This window comes from Pleuronectes platessa, chromosome 7, assembly GCF_947347685.1.
Source record: "Pleuronectes platessa chromosome 7, fPlePla1.1, whole genome shotgun sequence".
Lineage (NCBI taxonomy): Eukaryota > Metazoa > Chordata > Actinopteri > Pleuronectiformes > Pleuronectidae > Pleuronectes > Pleuronectes platessa.
The window spans coordinates 28,935,621-28,961,529 of NC_070632.1; the positions used below are offsets into that span (position 1 = coordinate 28,935,621).

The 25,909-nt window shown below is 43.8% G+C and overlaps 1 protein-coding gene across 2 annotated transcripts in view; it reads left to right on the forward strand.

The window, feature by feature from the left end:
* Positions 1-1,870: 1,870 nt before the first annotated feature.
* pard6a (par-6 family cell polarity regulator alpha) overlaps positions 1,871-25,909 on the forward strand; it is a 39,049-nt gene continuing 15,010 nt past the window's right edge. The window contains exons 1-3 of one of the 2 annotated variants that reach the window (XM_053426748.1): positions 2,141-2,265; positions 3,375-3,558; positions 10,063-10,285. In XM_053426748.1, the coding sequence (XP_053282723.1) occupies positions 3,403-3,558; positions 10,063-10,285 (379 nt within the window). In that variant the 5' untranslated portion in view covers positions 2,141-2,265; positions 3,375-3,402. Of the gene's footprint in view, positions 2,266-3,374; positions 3,559-10,062; positions 10,286-25,909 lie in introns of both variants that reach the window. The other variant, XM_053426749.1, reaches the window with a different exon arrangement.

The window sequence follows — 25,909 nt, forward strand, 5'->3', positions numbered from 1 at the left end:
AGGAATGGGACTTTAGATACAGGTTGTTGGTTTAGAACCTGAGATTATTTTGGGGAACTGATCACGGGTGATAAATAATGGGTAGGATTCTCAGCCGTTTCTGAGATTTCTGTTTTTGGTAGGGTATTAGTGCCAATTGAGGGAAGGAGATGGTTAATTTTATTTCTAATAGTTCGAAATTTATCATTAAAAAAGATCATAAAGATATTGCTATTTAGGGATCGAGGAATACTGGGTTTGGTGGAGGTGACACTCTCTGTCAGCCTGGCTACAGTGCTGAAGAGAAAATTGGGGTTGTCTTTATTCTCTTCTATTAGTTTTGAATAGTAAACAGCTCTTGCTTTGTTGAGGGCCTTCTTATATGCTTAAACACTACTCTTCCAGGCTATGAGATTTTCAACACGGATGCTGGAGCGCCACTTCCTTTCTAGTTTTCTTGATACTTGTTTTAACTCATGTGTCTTGGAATTGTACCACAGAGCTAATTTACTATCTTTTACATGTTTCTTTTTTAGAGGCGCTGTCTACTGTTAATCGTAATGAGTCTGCAGAGCTATCGACGAGATGGTAAATCTCAGTGGAGCTCGGGTTTTTAATGAATTTGTTGTTTATATCGACGGATAATACGGGTTTAAATGTAATCGGAATTATTTCCTTAAATGTAGCCACAGCACTATCAGGTAGACATCTAGAAAATTAGTTTTTTATTAGTGGCATATATTCAGATAATGAAAAATGGAAGGTTATTAAATTATGGTCTGATAGAATTGGATTGCGCAAAAGTACTGTTAAATGTTCAATTTTGACACTGTATGATAATACAAGGTCAAGTGTTTGGTTACAACAATGAGTAGGTTGGTGTACACACCATCTGAATTGAGGGTAGTATCGAAATAAATGCTATTGAGGCTATCTTTAGTATTGTCAACATGAATATTAAAGTCACCAACAATAATAATTTTATCGGTCTTTAGGACTAGCACTTTGATAAACTCTGTAAAAGCCCCAGGAGCACGGTAAACTACAGCAAGTATGATTGGATGCTGGTGTTTCTTGGATTGACATTCAAATGAGTTGTGGCTTAGTTTAGGTTTAGGATGAATTAATAGACTGGAGTTAAAAAATAGCAACAACTCCACCTCCTTGGACGAATTCTCTGGCAACGTGTGAATTTATATGACTGGGGTTAGAAGATTCATTTAGGCTGACATATTCATCAGGATGCAGCCACGTCTCAGTTAGGGACAATAAATCAATGTTGTAATCTGAGACTAGTTCATTAACTAAAGCAGCCTTTGATGACAGAGATCTCATGTTTAAAAGACAACATTTTAAAGTCTTTGTTTCCTGAGTTGTTGCAGAGGTTGTGTTAATTTGTATTAGATTTTTGTGTGGAATTCTCGCTCTGTTATTGTTTAATTTTAATAATTCAATCGGACGGCTGACAGACACAATCTCTATGGGTTTGTGGTTGTATGACTGATCCAGAGGGAGCGCAGATAAGTGTTTAACACTGCAGCTCTGTTTCCTGGTCCCAACCCTGGGTTGTCATGTAATAGACTGGGTAATATTCCTAGATAAGAGAGATGCTCCATCCCAAGTGGGATGAACGCCGTCTCTCCTAACAAGACCAGGTTTCCTCCAAAGCTTTTGCCAATTATTTACAAAGCCCACACCATTTAGAGGACACCACCTCGACAATCAAATGCATTGTGTTGTTAATCAGAAACATTGGCGTGCCATTTCTTTTGAGTGACAAGGTTTGAAAATAGTCTGACCCAACCCTGAGAAGGAACGTACAGTAACAATGGTATGTCCCGCCCCCGCTGGTTGTGTCGTCCAGTCCGGGCAGGTGGGTGGAGTAGAACGGGTTTCACTGGCACCTCACATTCCGAACTGGATTTACCGGACTCCACCTGTCGCGAGCTCGCGCTCTGTTGTTTAGTGTCTTTATCGCAAGGGGACAAAACAGCCACTCTGACATCGGACTGCACGAGACACACATACTGGAACGACTGCTGTCTGTGTCGACATGAGAATAACAAGCGCACCAGCTACCGCCACCTGTTTTACGTTCTGAATGTTGTTTTTTATTTTACCCGACGACAGAGGGGGGAACAACAAGCAAAATTCTAGTTGATGGTTTTATCCGCAGTGCCTCAGCCAACCAGCCAGCCGGGGAGCAGTATGTCAAAGCAGCAGCAGCAGCAGCAGCAGCGGACGCCGTTAAAAGTCAACGACAGTGTGGTGGAGGTCAAGAGCAAAGTGAGTACCAATCAAACGGGCATGTATGTATCGTTAATTTAAGCGGTAACGAGAGGATATGGGTCTGGTTTAATGGTGTACGAGTGTATCGACACGACCGACATAACCGTCTGCTGTCGTGCAATCATCCGCCGTGGTGTCTCTCTCTTCAAGCAAACACACTTACGACTTAGCGCCCCACAGCTGTAATTCAGGGGAGATGACGTTCTGTTTGTCGTGTGGTGGAACTGACAGGCGGCCTGGGTGTTGCCTGCACCGGGAGCAGGCTGCCACATCCTAACCACTACCCAGCCACAGCCGAGCCTGCTGTTTCCACCGCGCCACTCAGTTCCGCACCCCCAGTACAGTACATTTTATATATAGACATATCATTTATTGTATATCTCTGTAACAGCATCATGATTACATAAGTGGTCAGGAGTGGTTGGAGTCAGACATTTAAAACTTGGTAGAGTCGTTTAAGATATTTATAGTAACCCATCATTACATACAGACTTAAACAAATTTGAACATGAATCTAACTATAAATCTAGACGAATAGATGGAATCTGAAGTAAAATGTAAAAAGATGGATGAAGCTATAACACCTTATAGTTCTCAAACAGGCATTTAATGGGGTTTCCCTGCCTCAGAACTCTCACCCGGCTTGCAGACATGCACTGCACTCTGCAGTTCCTTCATTTTTGTCTGAATGAGGTGTATGTGTGAAGGCAAATGTCGCAGTTTTTGCAGACTTGCCTGGCCTCCTGGTACGCGTAGAAGACACCAGCAAATCAGAATTAGAATCAGAATTATTTTATTTGCCAGGTATATTTACACACAGGAAATTGCCTTGATGTGGTTTGTGCATTGTACATATAACAATCGGACGTAAAACAATATATACAGTAAGAACATAAGTTATGGGCACGTGCGGTGCTAAGGTGCAGTGATTGGTTTCGGAGTAGTGCCTATAATATATAAATTATGTCGGGGGGGGGGCAGAGTCAGTGTGATGCAGGGGGCTTGCTTGTGAGCCCCACTGCCATGGGGACAAATGTGTTCAGGTGGCGCAAAGTTTGTGTGTTGTTAGCCCGGAACCTTTTTACGGATGGGAGTCTCTGAAATAGGTGGTGACTGGGGTGGGAAGGATCAGCAATGATCTTGCCTCTTCTCTTACTGGTCCTGGAGTGGAACAGGTCTAGGAGAGCCGGCAGGTCGCAGCCGATGACCTTCTCAACTAACCGATTGATCCGCTGCAGTCTGCCCTTGTCCTTGACAGTGGAGTCGGCGAACCAGACGGTAATTGATGAGGTGAGGATGGACCCAATGAAGGCTGTGTAGAACTCGACCATTACTTTCCGTGGCATGTTGAATTTGTTCAGATGACGCAGGAAGAACATCCTCTGCTGGGCCTTCTTGATGGTGGAGGTGATGTTCTCTGCCCATCTCAGGAGGTCAATAAAATCATTTGATCTCCGCAGCACTGTTAAAGGACCCATCGTATGCCGATTTTACCACAGTTGATATGGTTCCTTGGGGTCTTAATGAAATGTCTGTAACATATTGTGGTCAAAATGCCACAAGGATCATTTAAAACAGCACCCTTTTTACCCTGTCTAAAACAGCCCTCCTCAGATAGACCGGTTTTGAGTGCCCCGGCCCCCCTCTCCCTTGAACCCTTCTGTGCAGAGAACCTCCTGCCGTGCATGTGTGAAAGGCAAACTGCGGGTAAACTCTGTAGCCAATTCTCCAGATTTTACCAGCCGGTCTGTCTGAAAATAGCTTGATTCAGTACTCTCAGTGTGGAGCATGTAAATTTATACTTGGCCATAAGCTCTATGTGGCAACTGTGTCTTGTTGATGTGGAAACAGACTTTTCAACCCCGGTTTCTATCACTTTCTGGCTTCACCTTCTTTACCTGATGAAGCTTTCTTATTTTGAAAGGCTGGGTTTCCAAAGTAACTTTGGTTCTTCCACTACCTGGGTAAAGCTATTGAAAGCTACCAGGGAAAACAGAAGTGCGGTCCTCAATCTGTTTTGGTGGTACAGTATCAGATACTTTGTTTTTGCCATACATTTTTGTCTAATTGAAAAGACAGAAGAGAAACTGACTCACCAGGAACAAATCTTGTGATATTATTAGTAATATCAGCATGTACATCTTAATGACAAGTGAAAATATAAAAAATATTGCCAATCTAAACTTATTTTTCAAAATGTTGAAAAATTAACTAGGCTTGAGTTTCCTATAGGGCTGCACGATATATCGAAAATGTATATGTCATCGGAATATCAACATGGGCGATATACGTGTAACAAAAGACTGCTTGAGAGTGGAGCTTTATTTACATTTTCTTCACTCAGTTCTCTTACATTTACTCTTATTCTGTTGTTATTCGTCAGTGGAGAAGGTTCTTACACCTTAACTGATGGTTTGTTTAATTTAGTTTTTTGTTCACCAGGATTAAGGCTTGTTCTTCAGTAACAACAGACACAGAGGAGCTGATATCCAGTTTGTTCAGTGAGTAAACTCTTGTTATGTGTTATGTAACATATTAATGCAGGGGCGGGAATCCATTTTCTATCAAGGGCCATTTAAATAGTTCATAACTTCCTTAGAGGCCCATACAAAATCATTAACACATATCACACCAGGGCTCCAGACTTACTTTTTTACATTGGTTGCACTTGTGAATAATTTAGGTGCCTCCAGAAAGTTGTATGATCCTCGGAACATGTTGTATAAAGACAACACCAAAAAAGACAAATGTTGGGACGCTGCTGCTTAATGTTGGAGCAACAAGTAAGTATATGCTTGAATAGTACTGGATCAACGGGTGATATTATTAGCGCTGCCCGGCGGTTCAGCGTCACTCCAGTGTCCGGTGTGAACAGCCAAGCGCCGACGCGATAGGGATTAGCGCGGCGCTTTGGCGTCGCCTCCGCGTTCTCTGTTCCCCTTTCAAAATGAATGCGCTGTCGATGTCTTCTAAAACAGACTCAATGGCAGCATCTACACATCTCAGCTCTCCAGCGGCAGGCATGTTTGTTGAAAACGAATTCAACCCAAGCGCAATTTGATGACGTGGTTGATTAGGTTACTGTTAATCATCTGTCCATCATCGTATAAAGCCCGCCCTGCCAATCCGATTGGTCCGAACAGTTTCTTTTCGGGCATAATTTCTCCCCAACGGAGCGACTCCAGACCAAACTTCCCGACCTCAAATGTTGTGGGCGGGGCTAAGTTCGTCTGGCATCCAGGCTAGCGGAACTCGTGTTGTGATGATGATTTTTCAGGGCAGAATAGTAAACAAATCGTGCTTCACTGTATCTATAGTTTTCGGTCAGCTACATGGATGAAATGGACAGATTTGATAGGGACGAAAAGGGAAACAAGCGATGCTTCCGAGACAAACAATACACAGTGTTCAAAAATCAAGTTGAAAATAAAGTATGACGAATCCTATTTTGCTCTTCGGTTCACAGTGAATCCGGTTGGAGATGAGGAGCGACCAGTGTGTATTTTATATCAGAAAACTCTGGCATCTGATAGTATGAGACACAACAAATTAAGGAAAGACTTACAAAAACAGTACCATGAGTCACATTAATAAGCCACTCAAGTTTTTTCAGAGTAAACTTGATGAATATCGTCAGCAGGACGACAGCATTAGAACATAAAATCATGCATTCACTGTTTTTATGCTTTCATTCTGAGGTCTTGGCTTTATTATTTAACATTGTGTGTGTGTGTGTGTGTGTGTATGTGTGTGTCTCTGTATGAGAGAGGGGTGTTTGTGTGTGTGTGTGTGTGCTTATGAATGTATCCAGAAGTAGACAAATAAGAGAAATTGTATTGTGTAATATTTAGTGCTGTCAAACGATTAAAATATTTAATCGCGATTAATCGCATTTATGTCATAGTTAACTCAAAATTAATCGCGATTAATCGCAAATTTGTATCTATTCTAAATGTCCCTTCATTTATTTTTTCTCCATCATTTTTTTTTCGTTTTAATGGCTTGCTTTATGCAAATGTTTTATTTTATTGAAAAACAACATTGCCAAACAGGGCGGTACAAAATACAATTATAAAGTGCACATTTCAGGTAAACAAGGACCTATAGTGCAGTTAAACCATGGCTCAATATTCTCTTTTTTTCAAGTTTGCTGTGAACATAACAGTCAGGCCTGTCAAACAGACAAGCAAAAAAATAACAAACAAACAAAACACACAGGCAATAGTCGGCCTACTTTGAAATAAATTAAACACAGAACTTTGTAAGACTATTTGAGTCCTCCTCATATTTGTGGAAAGTTTATGAAATAAGAAGTACACTATTTTGAAATAAATAAAAACATATAGCTGCAGTCTAATAGCTTAAAAATATATGTTTTAGTTGGCGAAATATTAAGACAAAAAGCAAGAGCAGGTCAGACTGGAGGCGAACACAGATACTGACGCTCGGTAGAAAACCAACAAGAAGCTGAGGCTCTGATCTCTGAGCAGTTAAGATGCAGTCAGTCAGTCACTGAGCGGCTGCTTAAGTGAACGAACTCTGATCTGTGTCTCTCTGAGCGCTATCTGGGCACACACACACACACACACACTTAATGACGGCCTGATACGATGATGTTTTAAAAAAATCATTGTGACTTAGTCAACCACCAACATGCAAAAGCGTGTGTCACACGGCGAAAGCGTGAGAGTTGGCAGCTCTGCGTTAATCTCGCGAGAAAAAAATTGACGGCGTTAAAATGGGTTTGCGTTAACGCCGTTAATAACGCATTTAACTGACAGCACTAGTAATATTATAATTCGTCACTCCCTGTCTCTCTCCCTCTCTCCCACACATGCATACATCATCACCAAGCTTTCAGTGTGTTTGTTTGTATGTAAATGGTAAATCGTCTGTATTTATATTGCGTTTTTATAGTCTTGATGACCACTCAAAGCGCTTTGCAGTACAGTTTGTGTGCTGTGATAATGTAAAGCAAATAAATATTGTCGCACTTCACTGATTTTTGGTCGCAAGTGCATGTGTTCTTTTGTATTCATGAATTTCCCAAAGGGCAGGATCAAACAATCTTGCAACCCGCATAGGACACGGAGGCTGGACATTCCCCAACCCTGTTTTAATGCAACAGTTAATTTCAGAAAATGTAATAAAAAAAAAATAGGCACCAAATGTGAAAATTTCAGCTGTGTCATGTTTCTTCCATCACATTTAATCCAATTTATGCAGGCTTTAAATTATTAGAGTTGTACTCTTGTTAGAGTTGTCTACCTTTATTTTTTCTGGGAACATTTTTGCCATTAACCTTGCCTATATGGAATGCTTAAGGTAGGGGGAGCGGCAGCAAGACCCCCAAAAGAAACAGAACACAGCGGGCATCAGTGACAACAGAAATTACACTGAATAACTTAAACAGTGTGAAAAGGGATGAGCTAGGTTGGAGGTGGGTTGCAAAATAGATTGAAGAGGAAGTAGCATGGGTGGGCAGGTTGAAGTAGCTTAAATAAGGCGCCTTGTTGGAGCTTTGCCAATGAATTAATTAAAGGGAATCAGCTATGCCATTAACTGATATGGGTGGCTTTTAGATAAGCTGCTGTAGCTATCAGATGAGCTGAGTTTGACTTTGTGGCCTACCTGAACTTATACAATGCTCAATTTGAAGTTAATATGATTATAGGGACAGCTGAGAAGGCTCCGTCCCAGCCAGGCAGATGGCCCAGATGAGGTGTGTCCAAGAATGCTCCAGGCCTGTGCTGCTGAACTGGGGGAGCACCTTCAATATGTTTTCAATCTGAGTTTGGGACTGGGGAGGGTACTGGCATCATGGAAGACATTGTGCATTATCCCACTCCCAAAGAAGGGGAGACCGCGGGGTCTTAAAAAGTCTTAAATTTAATAATCGGAATTTTAGGCCTTAAAAAGTCTTAAATTTGATTAAGACTTGAAATGGATTAGGTGGCGACTTCGCGATAACTTGCTCTCCAGTAAATGTGCTTTGAGGAAATGTCCGCGCTGCAGAGTCCCCCCACCCCCCCAACAATTCGTATGGATATAAATCAGCATGGAACCATCACTAACATCACTTCTCTGGCCATTTTTTTTGGAACATCCTTTTTTCTCTATGCTGAAAGAATCATTTATTGAACTCATACTTGGTAACTGTTTGATAAACAAAAGCATCCTTATTGACTAGAAGGCACAGTTATTTTATTCCAACTGCTGTAAGTCCAGGGATACAGTCTTTGCCTCAGTGCAGGGCCAGCTAGCTGTCGCCTGTATTCCTTCTCAACCAGGTCTACAGATACGCACACACAGTTCTGTGTACTGTTATGTTCAGGCATTGTTATGTTGAACGGGAATACATTTACTTTGCAAGTAATTCTGGTACTTATTTCTTCTTTCATAGTAATTTTCCTTCATACTTTTTTGCCAGTTTGGCCGTGAAATAGGTCTATATGCGTTTGTCTATTTGCAGGGCGTTTGTCTATTTGCAGGGCGTTTCTGTAATGTGTTGTGTTGTGAAATTGATGAGATGTTTTCTTACTTTGCTTGTGTTTTGTCAACTTGCATGTGTTTTCTTAAGTTGCTGTTCGTTTAGCTCTCAGGGCCACCGTAGTAAATAGTGTTGCAGCAAAATGCAATATAATTGAAGTAACTGGCGACCACATCTTCAAACGTAAAAAACAACAGAACCAAAACATATCATGCCTCTTGTGGTGTCATCCTCCTGTCCGTAAGCCCCAACATTCAAATCCGACTGGAAAACGCGGCATTTACACCAGGTTTTTAGGCAGAATGTCCTCCAATATCCTCCTCAGCGTTCACACGTTCAAATCACACACTGCACACAAGCTCTCTCCCAAGGGTGTGCGCTGGAGCATTGCTAGTTCCGGTAGCAGCACTGCAGTTACTTATGAGTATCGCAGATGCCGTCACGTGCCCCTTAGGCTACAGCATAGAGCTTGTGAGGGGTGTGCGCGCGTGAATGTAAACACGGCTCCAGGCAGGGGGATAACATTGGACATTTAGGCATAAAATATGGTGTAAATTATGTTGTTTAGCGGCCTGAAAGCACAAAACAATTTGATGACTGTCATTGAGATAGCAGTTTATTTGTATTCGTTTAATTATTAAAAAAATGAATGATTCATTTATTGATTCAGCCTTTGATTATAGTCTGGCCTGCCAGCTACTAGCTCAGATTATATATGATTAATTAATTATTAAAAAAATCCATGATTAATTTATGGATTTAGTCTTTGATTATAGTCTGCCAGCTACTAGCTTAGATTATATATATTAGCCCATGTTACGCAGCACAAAAGAAATAGAAATGAACCTCACAACCAAAATGTAAGAAAAATAAGATTGGGAAGGACAAGATGGGGTGTTTGATATTTTGGGGAATGATTTATGTCAACATTAGTAGAACACACTTGACTCATGTAATGCAAATTATTATAATAATGCCTCAATGGGCATAATGCCACAGCCTTCACCTGAACTAAAACATGATGCTGAGCAAGAATGGAGAACTGCATTTTTTTAATTTACAATCATATGTTGTTCCTGATGATATGGTTGTATTCATGTGAGAATACTTCTGTGAAAGGCACAACATTTTAACCCCTAATTAACCTTAACCCCTAACCCCTTTGATATTAGTGGTGACAGCAGCCACACACACTTAAAATGTCAAAAATAAATTAAAGTAAAAATAATAATATCAATCCAGTTTGTCTGAGAAATATCTGAGGAAAACTAACACTTAATGAATGTGTTGTTCACTTTCTGCAGTTTGAGGCAGAATACCGTCGCTTCGCTCTAAAGAAAAATGGCCAAGGTGACTACCAGGAGTTCTATCGCCTCCTCCAGACCATCCATCATATACCTGGTGTTGATGTGCTCCTGGGATATGCTGACATCCATGGGGACCTCCTTCCAATCAACAACGATGATAACTTCCAGAAAGCTGTCTCGTCAGCCAATCCACTGCTCCGTATTATTATAACCAAGAAAGGTAAGATAGTGAATGGACTTTATTATCATATCATTTTTTTCAGTCTCATTGGTCACCTTTACAAGGGCTTTGCAGTAAGCCACATCCCCCCATTTTTAAACACACATACACAACTTTCATACGCTAGAGGCAAAGCCGAGGAGTAATTTGGAGTTCAGTATCTTCCCCAAGAAATACAGAATGGAGGAGCTAGGGATTCAATCACTGACCACCGACCTTCAGATGCCATCAAGAGAAGAAAAGTCTAGCTTGGCATCGCCGTTTCTGTCTTTGAGTTTGGTGCCACTTGCCAGATATGACTATTTTCGCGAGCACACAGTGTTGTTTCAGCTGGTACTGCACCTCCAAAGTGTTTCAACTTGGTACAGGCTATGCATCTAGTGCCACATGAATTTAGCTGGAGGAAAGAGTCTATAAACACTTCTGTCTCTACATCTCAACATCTCTGACCCCTTCAATAATGTAATTAATAAGTGAACACGGTACACAGAGATTCCAAAATATTTCCTGAGCTGTTTTCAGACATGTCCTGCAGAAGATCTCTGCAGAATTAGGGCCCCATCTTTCTCCTGAGTTTTCGTTTCACACATGCACAACACAGTCGGTGGTTCTCTACTCAGACGCACATAGCAACAAATCTTCCGCAGGATTCAGGTAAGGGGTGGTGCTCCAGGCAGAGGCAGAATGTATCGATTCATTTTCCGCTGTGGAGATCAAGTGATTTTGTTTACAGCACATTAATACTGGTGTCAGTTCTTATCACCACAAACTCTCTTGTCTTCATGTATGTCTCTGCTTTTTCACAAGGAGATATTTGTTCTTTTTTTTTTTTTTATTTAATTTTTTTTATCTGTCACATGTTAGAAGCATCATCAGCCCCCGCGTCTCTGTGGCTGGGACAGTAGCAGGCGGCCTCAGTATGCCTTCGTCCCCGTCGGCATATTGTAGATCTAGCAGTATGGTTGAAATTAATAGTCAACGATAAGCTGCCACCACGATCAGGATACACCATCACAATCAGATGCCAACATAATCCACAATTCATCGTCATGATCCACTGCCGCTATAATGATCCACCATCGTGATCAACCATCAGCTGCCACCTCGATCTTGGTCCTACACCACTATCCACAATCATAGCATTATATTACACTCAATCAATAAATCACTCTCTAAGCCAGTGAATCTCAAACTGTGTGGCGCGCCCCACTGGTGGGGCGTGGAGGCATAACAGGTGGGGCGCACGACCGGGGGGGGATGTGAGGCGGAACTAATATTATAGCCGAACCAATGTTTTCACGTCTGCATCTCTTTAACGGCGGAGCAGTAAACAAATCGCTCTTTCGCCGTAGCCGCCCGCGGCTCTTCAGCCCCTCTGCAGTGGCTCCCTGTACAGGGCACACTCTCAGGCCCCGGGACTCCGCCCCCCGCCCCGCTCACTCGCTCAGAGACACACATAGTGAGATCAGAGCTCGTTTACGTGAAGCAGCCGGTCAGGGACAAACAAGAGACGGTTTTCAAAAAACAAGTTGAAAAGAAAGTACAATGAAGCCTGTCTTGCTCTTGGGTTCACAGTCAATGGGGTAGGACATGAAGAGAGACCAGTGTGTATTTTATGTCTGAAAACTATATGAGACCCAACAAATTAAGAAGACACTTAGAAACATTACACCATGTGTTATTTTTGGTTGAGCTTTATCATCTTTGTAACAAAGTGATTATTATTGAATAAATGTTCTCTATTATTGAAAAACTATAGACTAATGGAGGAATGTAGTGATAATTGTTCCCAAAAGTACTACAATTAAGTTGAATTTAAGCAAAGTTATGGCACTATTCTTTGAAAAAAGCGACAAAGGTCACAAAAAGTTGTTTGAAAAATCTTTTTTTATATGCGCATCAGAAATTCCTGAAAGTAATGTGGATTTAATGTTCATGTGTATGTTATGCAAATACACATATTAAACTTGGCCAATTTTGTTGGGGCTGGGGAGAGGGTGGTGCATGACAAATATTCTAGACCCAAAGTGGGGCATGACAGAAAAAGTTTGAGAACCACTGCTCTAAGCGTGTATACGCAGCCAGACATATTTCTACCTAACCTAGCTAATACTAACTTAACAGCAGGTTTCATTTCTGTATTTTATGTACCTTGTTCAATGATATTATGATAAATGGTCACAAAATATTGAGTTGAAGGGCCAGTCAGACACTAACTTTGCCAAGGAGTGACTGTCTTTGCTTATTCTTACTGAATGTGACAAATTATTTCAGTGCATTCAGAAAGTTTTCAGACCCTTTCAAGTTTTCCACATTTTATGTTTCAGAATCATCAAAAAATGGACTCAGTTATTTTTCTCATCAATCTAAACACAATAATCCACAATGACAAAGCAAAAAGAAGATTTTTGAGTTTTTTGTAAATGTATTAAAATAAAATAGTATTCAGATCCTTCACTTAGTACTTTAAAGCACCTTTGGCAACAATGAAAGCCTCACGTCTTCTTGTGAAGGATTCTACAAGCCTTGTGTTACACCTTGGCTCAGGTGTGCAACAAGAAAACCCGGAATAGCACAAGTTCTGAAGATATAGCATTTATTTTACATAACTAATATTACAAACACCAAAAATACAAAGAGAACTCCTCCACATGTCCATATGGAGATCGACCCGGTGAGTGAGAGAGAGCAGAGCCCAGTCTGCAGGTCTCTTAAGTAGTGGTCCCCCAGGTGCGCCACATCACTGCTGATGACTGAGGGCTGACTCCGCCTACAGGAGCCTGAAACAGAACACAAACACAGCAGACAACTCCAGGGTTGTCACACTTGCATACCTTTCTTTTGGAAGTTTCTCCCATTCATCTTGGCAGAATCATTCAAGCTCAACCATTTTGGATGGGGACCGTTTTTCCCTAAGCCTAACCTTTCCACAGCACAGAACCTAACCCCAAACATTAATGAACTGGCAGCCCAAAAAAGATGTCAAACATATGGTTCTGGCACATGTACATAAAAGAAGAATGTAGCCTACCTAAATATGTTTTTTTTTGCACTTTATCCAGTATCCTGTCTATCCTGTTTAATAAATGTCGACCCTTTTTGGCCCTCGACACAGTCCCAGTTTAAAATTTAGCCTTCTCTGTGATTGGGTTTGACAACACTGTTAAAGTGGGTTCTGTAGAAACTTTTCTGCCGTTGCGGCGCTGTTAACAGACATTTTGTGTCACAAAGTGCGTTTTGTGTGGTCTGACACTTGTCAACATGCTTTTCCGCAGCCTAAAACCCTAATCACTTACGCCCTTGTGCTTGCAGAACTGAATTTTGAGCAGCCATTCAAATTGGCCATTGATATGAGCGAAATGGGAGGAGGAACTGTTCTAATTCAGGATGCTGACAGAATAGAACATCCCCCTCAGCATAATGCCTCGACCACACTGTTTGACTGTAGGTATGGTATTTATGAGGGGATGATAAGTGCTTGGCTTCCTTCACAAGCATTTGAAAATTGTAGCCAAATAGTTCAATCTTCTTTTCATCAGACCACAGGATTTTGCTTCTTGTCGTCTGAAAGTTGTTAAGGTGCTTTTTGACAAACTCCCAGTGGGCTGTCATGTACCTTTTAGTAACAAATGGCATCTATCTGGCAACTCTACTATAAAGGCCTGATGAGTGGAGGGCTGCACTGATGGTTGTCCATCTGTAAGGTTCTCCCACCTTCACAACGGAACTCTCATTCATAATGACCATTGGGTTCTTGGTAACCCTTCTTCCTCAATTAGTCAGTTTGGCTGGGCGGACAGATTTAGGAAGATTGATGGTGGTTAAAAAACTTTTCCATCTGAGAATGATGGAGACTGCCATGCTCTTGGGCATTTTCAATGCTGGAGAAAGGTCCTTAGTACAATCCTGTCTTGCAGATCTACAGACAATTTTCGTGACCTCGGGGCTTGGCTTTCACTCTCACATATACCATCAACTGTGAGACCTTATATAGAAAGATCAGTGCTTTTCCTAGTTATGTCCATTGAATTCAATTAGACACAAGTGGACTCCAATCAAGTTGTAGAAGCATCTTAACGACCATTGATAGAAGTAGGAGGCACCAGAGCTCAGTTGCAAGAGTTATAACAAAGGGTCTTATAAATAAAAGGATATTTCACTCTTTTATTTTTACTAGATTTACAAAACATTCCAAAAAACTAGTTTTTGCTTTATCATTTGGGAGTGTTTTTGAACATTGATGAGAACAGAATGAATTGAATGCACTTTAAGATGAGTCTGAAACATAACAAAATGTAGAAAACTTTAAAGGGTCTGAACATTTTGCGGATGCACTGTATATTCTGGAGATCATGGTAACTAGATTGAGAAAAAAATTATAATAATAACAGAACTAACTATTGAACCTGTATTAATGCACATAGTTTTTGATATCAACAACTACAAGAATCTGGACTTTTTAATTGCCATGTTTTAAATCATAGACCATATACATAGTAGACATTACAGCAATAAAGTAAAAGTCAAAGATAGTTCCCATCATTTTTATTGTACTGATGTATGTTCAAAGGTTAAGTTTTCTTGTAAGTTCCCTCTTAATTAGTCAGTTGATGCTATGAAAATATGGTGAAATGGTATAATTGACAGCTGAGACTGACTCGCATTGGTTGAGCATACGTGATCCCACAGCTCCACTCAATAATCACTGCTGCAAGATGGCTACTCCTGTATCTGAGATATTTTATGATCAGAGTTAATTCAACACCTGGACTGATACTGGCTCTAATGAACCTAACTTATGAAATTTACAATTTTAATACCAACAGAACAACCAAGTCTATACTTTAACAGAAGACAGCTCAAATAATGGAGAATCTGTGGCTGGGGCTGGTTCTGAACAAGATTGCAAATAAACGATGGCAATGATCAGTTGTGTGGAAACATTTCCGAATCATCTGAAACATAACCATGTCACAATATGAGTTAAGTGCATTGAGAATGCACAACCAACATCTGTTGCTGAATTACGTAACACAAAAAACAATATGTAGTAATGAGGACCTTTGAGCGCCTCGTACTGACCCACCTCAAGGCCATAACCAGCCAGCTCCTTGACCCACTGCAGTTTGCCTACAGAGCCAACAGGTCTGTAGACGACACAGTCAACATGGGACTCCACTTCATCCTCCAGCACCTTGACTCCTCCGGCACCTACGCCAGGATCCTGTTTGTGGACTTCAGCTCCGTATTCAACACCATCGCCCCAGCTCTTCTCTGAGACAAGTTAACACAGCTGAGCGTGCCTGAGCCCACCTGCATCATTGACTTACTGACAGACAGGAAGCGGCGCGTGAGGCTGGGCAAGCTTGTCTCTGAGCCCCGGACCATCAGCACTGGAGCACCACAAGGTTGTGTTCCCTCCCCTCTACTCTTCTCCCTATACACCAACAACTGCACCTCCAGCCACCCCTCAGTCAAACTCCTGAAGTTTGCAGACGACACAACCCTAATTGGATTAATATCCAATTGGGACGAGGCGGCCTACAAAGAGGAAGTTGACAGCCTGGCTTCCTGTTGCAGCCAGAACTACCTGGAGCTGAATGCTTTAAAAACTTTAGAGATGGTAGCAGACTTCAGGAGGAACCCTTCAAAAAGTGATGGTCGAGTTCTACGCAGCCATCATTGAGTCCATCCTCACCTTATAAATTACCGTCTGGTTTGCTGCCTCCACTGCCAAGGACAAAGGCAGACTGAAGCGGATCATCTGGTCAGTCGAGAAGGTCAACGGCTGCGACCTGCCGGCTCTCCTAGACCTGTTCCTCTCCAGGACCAGTAAGAGAGCAGGCAAGATCATTGCTGATCCTTACCATCCCGGTCACCACCTATTTCAGAGACTCCCATCCGGAAAAAGGTTCCGGGCTATCACGTCCAAAACCACGCGCCTCCTGAACAGTTTTTTCCCATGGCAGTGGGGCTCACAAACAAGCCCCCTGCATTCCACTGACATGACCCCCCCGATACCCTCCCTACTTGCCCAACTTACACAGGGTACTTAAATGGCCCATATTGTGTAAAATTTATTTTCTGGGCTTATGCTTTGTCACTCATCCATTCTAAGAAATATGTTATCGAAGCATATCGTTTTGTACTTCCTCTCCGTATGATGGCATTTGGGATCTCACTCGTCTCTCAGCCCCACCAAGCCAGTACCAGTATGGAGTAACGTAGACGTTACTCCGTACTGAAACTCCATACTGTAACTCATTATGTTACTCCTACATTGGCCGATTGTCCTGCTAAACCTATAACAAACATGAGGAAGGTGTTACTTACCGTTCAGAAACATCCTATTGCAACCGACTGTAAATATGTGGCTGGTTTTCTATAGCTGTATCCAAACATAACATGTCTTCCAGCTGTGTTTACCATCGTAAATGCACCAGAATGAGACCGTTATTGGCCTGATCGTGTGTCACTCAAATGACTGCACGTCAGCCAATCAGAAGAGGGGCTCAAGAGGCAGGCAAAAATAGCCTGTTCTGTCTGCAGCTCCAGAGAGAGACAGAATAGAGGACATGGAAATACACATTGCAGCAGTTTTTTCGACTTTAAACCACTGATATATCAGCTTAGGGGTACAAATACTTCAAATTAAATCCCAGAAAGGTGTAAAATATGGGCCCTTTAAAACATTATATTCAATTAACCTTTTGCACTCATGTTTGGACCAGAGAAAAAGTAAGAGCTTGTCTAAAATGGAGGTTCATGGGTGGGACATTTTTTTCAGATGAGGCCATTCTAAACATTCCAAGTTATGGCCAGCCATTTAGGAGCAGCAACATAATGTTGCTCAAAGTTTGAGTATAACACTCCATTAAGGGATAAGGAAAAGGAAATATTTTTTTATCAATTTACTGTGAGCACATGTGTGAAGTTTGTGGGTGCTTAGCAGGGTCTGTACCTTCAGGGTTTAGTCCAGCCCTTTCCGGTGAGATCTCTGGAAACACTCTCCAAATGGAGGGGTTTATGTATGTATCTGAATTGTGTGCATTAGTGTGTTGTTTTCTTTGCATTAGTCGATACTGCTTTTCAGGATGAGCTAATGTACACCCACACACACATGCACATGCAGGGAGTGAAACAGCATGTTTGACTGAAAGACTGGTGTGTGATGAGTGTGTTTGTCTCCAGCAGAGAAGCCCCCTTCACTTGTCAAACTAAATAAAAGCAAATTACGATAATTGAATGTGTGACGTCATGATCGTCATCTATTTGCAGCCGGCTTCTGATCTGTTCATGAGGTTAGGCCATATACCCTGCAGTTCTGGTCACATCCTGATCAGTTACATCACAGAAAGTGTTTTTCATCAACTGGCATGGGCAGAATTTATTTAGATAGTTTACAAAGGCTAGCAAGTCGATGGGTATTACTGACATTAGGGCTCAGTTATTAACTAAAAATGTATCTAAACCAACATCTTTAACCATTGCAAAAGATAAAGTATAAATAAGAAGTCTTAAAAAATAAAAAAAAGTGGGCGGCTGTGGCTAATTGGTAGAGCAGTCGTCCTCCAACCTGAAGGTCGGCAGTTCGATCCCCAGTCTTCCCTAACCGCATGCCGAAGTGTCCTTGGGCAAGATGCTGAACCCCCGAATTGCCCCTCATACTGTAAATAGCTTTGAGTGGTCATCAAGACTAGAAAAGCGCTATATAAATACAAATCCATTTACCATTTAATAATGTGATGGAGAAGAGGAAAGAAAAGCTCCATGTGTCATATATCATTTTAAGCCTATAGCGGGATAATTTAGAGCTTGTCCAAGACATAGCAGAACCAGTTCTTACTATAAACTTTATCAAATGGAAGGTTTTAGGCCTACTCCTAAATGTACAGAGGGTATCTGCCTCCTGAACTGAAACTGGGAGATTATTCCACAGAAGAGGAGCTTGATAGCTGAAGGCTCTGGCTCCCACTCTACTTTTGGAGACCTAATGAAAAGTAAGCCTGAATTCTAGGAGTGCAGTGCTCTATGGGGGTGATATGGTATTATGAGCTGCCATATCATAAAGCTTTATAGGTAAGTAGGAGAATTTTAATTCCATTCTAAATTTAGGAGGAAGCCAGTGAAGCTAATACAATAGAAATGTGATCTCTTTTCCTGGTTCTTGTCGGGACACATGGAGCCTGATAATAAGGAGTTACAATAATCTAGTCTAGATTTAACAAAGGAGTGGACTAATTTTGGAAACCTCTTACTCCATTTATAACACTGCCATAAACTGCAGTGCAAAAAGTGTGGAAAACCCTTATAGCTTGAGAAATAAAGAATGTTTTATACTTCATGTACCTGTGGTGGGAAATATGAAAAAGGGATTTAAGCTAATCGCTTATGTCCTGTTTTTGAGTTTTGATCAAATTTCATTAAGACATCACCCAATCCCTTTCAATAGTTGTTTCTCCATCCCTTTGTTTGGGGTGTACTTTTAAATGTTTCTTTGTTTGGTTACTATAAGGCTATCCCACTGATCATGGCGGACTTTTAATTTGAACTGGGATGGAAGAAGAATCTGTCTGAAGGCGCAGACTGGCTGGGTCAGCTTTTATGCAGTCGTAGCAACTTATTAAGCAAGCAATTATTAGATGAAAACAGTCCTTGTGTTAAAGGACCGATCGTATGCCCATTTTACCACAGTTGATATGGTTCCTTGGGGTCTTAATGAAATGTCTGTAACATATTTTGGTCAAAACACCACAAGGATCATTTAAAACAGCACCTTTTTACCAAGTCTAAAACAGCCCTCCTCAGATTGACCTGTTTTGAGTGCCCTCACCCCTCCTCCCTCCTTCATGAGATACAAGCGCCCAGATTTTTAGATATCCATTACCTCTGTAGAAATATGGCTACTGGAGACGAAGATACAATCTTGCAACCATATTGTTTTGAACCAGAGTCAGGCGGGCCGAAGCCTGGCTGCGAGAGCCCCAGCACAGGCCCGCAGCTCCAGCTCCCACTGCCCATAGCTCCAGTTAGCAGTGGAGTGCAGTAGCCTGCGCTAGCTCGCGAGCTAACGGCAGAGCTCCGGAGCTAACTTACCCCGGCCGCCGGCTCTGCTCCTCCGACAGACCTCCGCCTCTCACCCCGCTCCCCGGCTGGTTAGCTTTCCCCCTCGGCTAGCTTCCCAGCCAACACCGGAGATCCGGAGATCCGTCACCCCGGAGCTAACTTACCCCGGCCGCCGGCTCTGCTCCTCCGACAGACCTCTGCCTCTCACTCCGCTCCCCGGCTGGTTAGCTTTCCCCCTCGGCTAGCTTCCCAGCTAACACCGGAGATCCAGCTTAGTCCGCTAGATGTGGAGGTTTCACTGAACACACATGGAGCCTTGCGTCAAAAGCAGCCGACGCCTCACTCATCTGCCCCCAGAGCAGACGTAGCTGTGGCTAACACACCAAGCACGTTCACGGTGAAGACACGTCAATAATAACAACAGTAACGCCAGGTAAAAAAACAACAACAACAAACCCCCAAAGTGATTCATTGTGCTTCAGAGATGGAGGCGAGTTGAATTGTGAGTGAAAACACGGGGTCTCTTACCAGTGGAAGCGTGTCTAGTGATGCGCGGCGCTGCCTCCCATCGCCTCTATGAAATGAAGATGTAGCCGGGGAAGCGGCGGTGACAAGGTGTGATGCGGGGACTTCCGAGGCAGCGGCATAGCGGCTGGGATCAGCAAACGTGGCCGCCTCAGACAGCCCAGATCGCACCATGTCAACGCCGCTCCCCCCGTCGCTTTTGCCGCGTGTTAACTAGTTGCTTACCTTGAGCTCCGGGTTTGCGAGCAAACGCTAGTGAGCTAATTCCTCAGACAGCTAGGTAGCCGCATATAACATGCCGATCGTCGAGGCGGAGGCCCCCGGGACACTAAACGCTTTCCACAGGATCCGAGCTTTACCCTAATGCACAGTGTCGGCAGTGTCAGCTCGGGCTCCAGCGTTAGCTCGCGTTAACTCGCGAGCTAACGCTAGCTGGGGAGCCGGACCGTCTCTCCCCAGAGCCGGTGAGATGATGGTGGGGGGTGCTCCAAGGCAATGTAGCGAGACTCCCTACATGGGTATGGTGTGAAATTACGTACTTTTCTGTCTTAATCCCATTGGACGCACTCTAGCGTATCGTTTTGGACATAGGGGAACCACAACAAATCGCGGGAGTTGTTTTTTTCTAGAGTTTTTGGGCGATAGACATGCCAGATACCCCAAATAACATGTAGCACTACAAAAGTGAAATTTTAATAATATGGGTCCTTTAGAAGGGAGAGTGTGAGCAGCAGTGAGGTAAGGAACAAGGTCTGTGGAAATGTTCTTGACATTATACTGCATTTAGCATGTGAATGCAGACAAGAGCACACCACTTTTTATTTGTATTAATTAAGTTATTTGAAAACCAAATTATATATAATAATTTGCATAAGTATAAGTTGTGGTAATTTATGATGAAAATATGTCCTTGAAATGAATTTAACAGGGTAAAAAGAAGGTAGAAACCTCAGAGAGAGCCACATGTGAGGGATCCCTCTTCCAGGACGGACAGAATTACAATAGGTGCCACGTGTAAAAAGGAACCTCTGTCAGCATGGCTACAGTGCTGAGGAGAATCGTGGGGTTGTTTTTCTTTTCTACTGTTAATTTGGAGTACATTACATGTTATTTGGCTGACGCTTTTGTACTTACAATTAGTACACTCAACATTTATGAGGGGCCATTTAGGGGTTCATTATCAAGGACACTTCGTCATGCAAATGGGGAAGAGTGGGGATTGAACCGGCAACTTCTTGTTGGAAAACAACCACACTACCCCCTAGGCCACACCGCCCCGGTAGGCCTAGGGGGGTAGTAGGCAGCTCTTGCTTTGTGGAGAGCCTTCTCATATCAATCAAATTTAATTTGTCTAGCCCATATATACAAATCACAATTTGTCTCATAGGGCTTTAACATGGTGTGACATCCTCTGACCTTAACCCTCAACAAGAGTAAGGAAAAACTACTAAAAAACCCTTTTAACAGGGTAAAAATAACCTAGAAACCTCAAAGAGAGCCACCTGTGAGGGATCCCTCTCACAGGAGAGACAGAAGTGCAATATATGTCAAGTGTACAGGAGAACATCACCAAGATACAGGTTTTAGCAGCATTGATAAGGGTAAACATTTTGAAGCATAATTTAAGGTCAATGAACTGATGGATTATTGTCAGTAACGGTCAAGTATCTGAGGAGAAATACTATATATCAAGCAGTTGTTACGGTTTGGTGGAGGAGATGGACCCAGGATGCAGAGGTTACAAACAAAAAGGTATTTAATATAATAAAAGGCTTTAAACAAGACAAAAACAAAACAGGAACACTAACACAAGTAACTCTGGCGACAAGGCGCACGGAGAACAAGGAACGAGGAAGCTGGTCGAGACAGCAGGAAACAAACAAACCTATAGAAGTCTACGTGTAGAAACGTGTAGCACAACAACGAGTAGACAACGAGTACAAACCGACAAAGGGCTTGGGGAACACAGAGGCTTAAATAGACAGAGGGAAGGCAGGAACAATTAACCACAGGTGAAACACGTGAGGACTGGGAAGACAATCACCGAAAGGAAGTGAATATAGAAACCACACACAAGGGACAGATACTACAAAATAAAACAGGAAATAGAAAATACCCTGATGAGACTGAAATTAACAAACTAAAATGACAGGACGTCACAGTACCCCCCCCTCAAGGACCGGATTCCAGACGGTCCATAACCGAGACGGGTGGGAGGAGGGGGGAACCGGAGGAGGGAATCCGGGAGGTGCCCAGGGTCTCAGGCCGACGGCACCGCGGCCGCTCAGGAACCTGGCACAATGTCTCAGGTGGACGCCCCAGAGGCCGGACAGGCACGAAGCACGGGAGCTCCTCAGGAGGGTGGCGCCCTGGCCGCTCCGGGACAGAGTTCTGAGGCTCGGGAGGGCGGCGCCTTGGCCGCTCCGGGACAGAGTTCTGAGGCTCGGGAGGGCAGCGCCGTGGCCGCTCAAAGTCAGAGTTCTGAGGCTCGGAAGGGGGGTCAGGAGCCCAACACGGGAGCTCCTCGAGCAAGTGGCCCGAAGACCAGTCAGGGGCAGAGGGCAAGAGCTCCGACCTCAACCCCGGACCTGGGGCAAGAACTGGAGCTGGCACCGCAAGGATCTCCGACGCCGAAACACAGGGGACGTCAGCCGAGAGCCTCCGGCGCGGAGCAGGTACTGGAGCAGGGACTAGAGCAGGTGCTGGAGCAGACGCCGCTGTGAGGACCACTGACGTTGGAGAAAGACAGACATCAGACGGGAACCTCCGCCGCGGAGCAGGGACTGGAGCTGGCACCGCGAGGATCTCCGATGCCGAAACACAGGGGACGTCAGCCGAGAGCATCCGGCGCGGAGCAGGCACTGGAGCAGGGACTGGAGCAGGGACTGGAGCTGGGTGCGGAGCTGGCACCGCGAGGATCTCCGACGCCGAAACACAGGGGACGTCAGCCGAGAGCCTCCGGCGCGGAGCAGGGACTGGAGCTGGGTGCGGAGCTGGCACCGCGAGGATCTCCGACGCCGAAACACAGGGGACGTCAGCCGAGAGCCTCCGGCGCGGAGCTGGCACTGGAGCGGGGACTGGAGCTGGGTGCGGAGCTGGCACCGCGAGGATCTCCGACGCCGAAACACAGGGGACGTCAGCCGAGAGCCTCCGGCGCGGAGCTGGCACTGGAGCGGGGACTGGAGCTGGGTGCGGAGCTGGCACCGCGAGGATCTCTGACGCCAAAACACAGGGGACGTCAGCTGAGAGCCTCCGGCGCGGAACAGGGGACTGCGACCCAGTCGGGACTGGAGGTGGCTGGTCCCTGTGAGCATGCTGCTGGAGGGATTGGCTTCTGCTGGGGATCCCCCCTCTCCAACGTCCACAACCCGCCACAGGAAACCCCTTGAGGTTGCGGGGTCCCCAAAAGGCCCCTCCGCTTCCAGCGTACAGGACTACGGCTGGGGCTGGAGGGCGGTGCCTGCGAGCTGGCCTTAGAGATGTGGGGGCACTGCTCCGACCTCTGCCAGCAACCGCAGACCTCTGCTGCAGGCTGCGGGGTCCACCAAAAGCCAGGCGGGTTCCATAAAACGGGTTAGAGGTTGGGACTGCATGGCTGCGCAGCTTCCTCAACCTCTCCTGCACCTCCGGAAGGTATGGCACGGTGTGGCTCACCCAAGGGCGATCTTTAAGCCAGGCCTTCACCACCAAGATCTCCCTCAGGGTCTCTGCAGGGTCTGAGGATCCATCCTCCAGCTCGTACACCAAAAACTCAAAATAATAAACTTTTTCAAAAAATAATTTACCTCTGCTGTGTCCATAGTTTGGTCGGTTTGTTCTGTTACGGTTTGGTGGAGGAGATGGACCCAGGATGCAGAGGTTACAAACAAAAAGGTATTTAATATAATAAAAGGGTCGAGACAGCAGGAAACAAACAAACCTATAGAAGTCTACGTGTAGAAACGTGTAGCACAACAACGAGTAGACAACGAGTACAAACCGACAAAGGGCTTGGGGAACACAGAGGCTTAAATAGACACAGAGGGAAGGCAGGAACAATTAACCACAGGTGAAACACATGAGGACTGGGAAGACAATCACCGAAAGGAGGTGAAGATAGAAACCACACACAAGGGACAGATACTACAAAATAAAACAGGAAACAGAAAATACCCTGATGAGACTGAAATTAACAAACTAAAATGACAGGACGTCACAGCAGTCCTGCTACAATCATAGTCTATGGTCAGCAGCCAGCCAGCATGATCCACCGTCAAGATCAGATGCCGCTATAGTCCACAGTCATTGTCCACTGCCGCCATTAGGATCCATCATCAGCTGCCACCCCGTTCGTGGTTCACCACCATTATCAGATGCCAACACGATAAAGGATCCGCCTTTATTATCACGATCAGCCAGCACGATACAGAATCCGCCATACTGGATCCACCTTTACTTTCTCTGATACGCGGAAGATAAGGCAAAGGGACTCCGGGGAAGAAGTCAAGTCAGTAACATGTATTGATGAGATATGAATTACTTTTATGTGATAACGATTGAGAAGAGGAAGGAGAAGCTGGAAAGAGAAGCTCTGTGTGTCATGTGTCACCCGACCCTCTAGACCAGGGGTTTTCAACTAGGGGTCCGCGGCTCCCTGGTGGTCCGCGACGGCACCACCAGGGGGCCTTATTAAAATAAGAAAAATATGTCTAAAATAATATAAAGGTGATGAGGGGAACCTTGAAACCGGCTTTGGGCTAGAAACTGCCAGTAGTTTTCCCCTGTGCATGTGTGTTAAAGGTAGATGTAGTAGAGCGGTTGAGCTAGGTAGAAAAACTCTCAGGAGGTCTTGGAGATGTAGTCTGTATGATGGAAATTTTTATTTTCCCAAAAAGAAGGCCCAAAAGAGCAGAATTAATAATGAAAATATTAAATAAAGCAAAAGAGCGGAAAAAAATACTTTGTAATAAGAAAGATAAATTGCCATAATAGCCAAAACAATTAATTGCAATAACAGTCAACTTTACCACGTTCGCTGGTTGAGAAACAATTTCTTAGGAGAGCTCTAGACACACACACACAGAAGTACTACTCACTCAGTAGGTGGGATTTGCTGCTGGTGATCATGAGGTTCAATTTAAGTTTATGTTGATTATTATTGATCACCGTTACTTTAACGTTCTCTCAACACGTCAGTTACATGTCTGTACATTTAAGTCATGAACGTTATATATTGACGTACATATGGTTCTGAGATGCAGTACAACTACAAACTGCATTTTAATTTTGTTTTAAATTCTTAAGCACTGAAAATCCATAGTTTTTTTGTATTTTACAAATTTTTGTAGTTTTGTTTGAGGTTTTTAAATAAAACCAACATGGAAAACCAAATGTTAAAACTTCCTTCTATCCACTTGCACGCACACACACACACACACACACACACACACACACACACACACACACACACACACACACACACACACACACACACGTAGGCATTTGCGCGCGTAGGCACATCAGTGGCCGCGGATTACTTTCTAGTCAGAATGGTGGTCCCTGGGACAAAACCAGTTGAAAACCCCTGCTCTAGACCTATAGAAGCATAATAAAGAGCAGGTCGAAGGCAAGCCTGTACCAGCTCTAACTAAAAGCTTTATCGTAAAGGAAGCTTTAAGCCTACTCTTAAACGTACAGATGGTGTCTGCCTCCCGAACTGAAACTGGGAGATGATTCCACAGGAGAGGGGCTTGATAGCTGAAAGCTCTAGCTCCTACTCTACTTTTAGAGACTTTACGGACGACAAGTTGCATGAATTCTGGGAGCGCAGTGCTCTCGTGGGTTGATAAGTTACTAACAGCTCTTTAAGGTATAACGGTGCCATATTCGTTATTCGGGGGGGGGAGGGGGCAACTACCCCTAACCAGCTTTGGGGGGGGCCCGACAGAACCCCTGCTCTAACAGAAGGAGGACAGACACAAATCCCTGATCTGAAGCTATAAGAAGGTCATTAGAGACTTTTGCCCTGGCTGTCTCTGTACTATGATTAGCTCT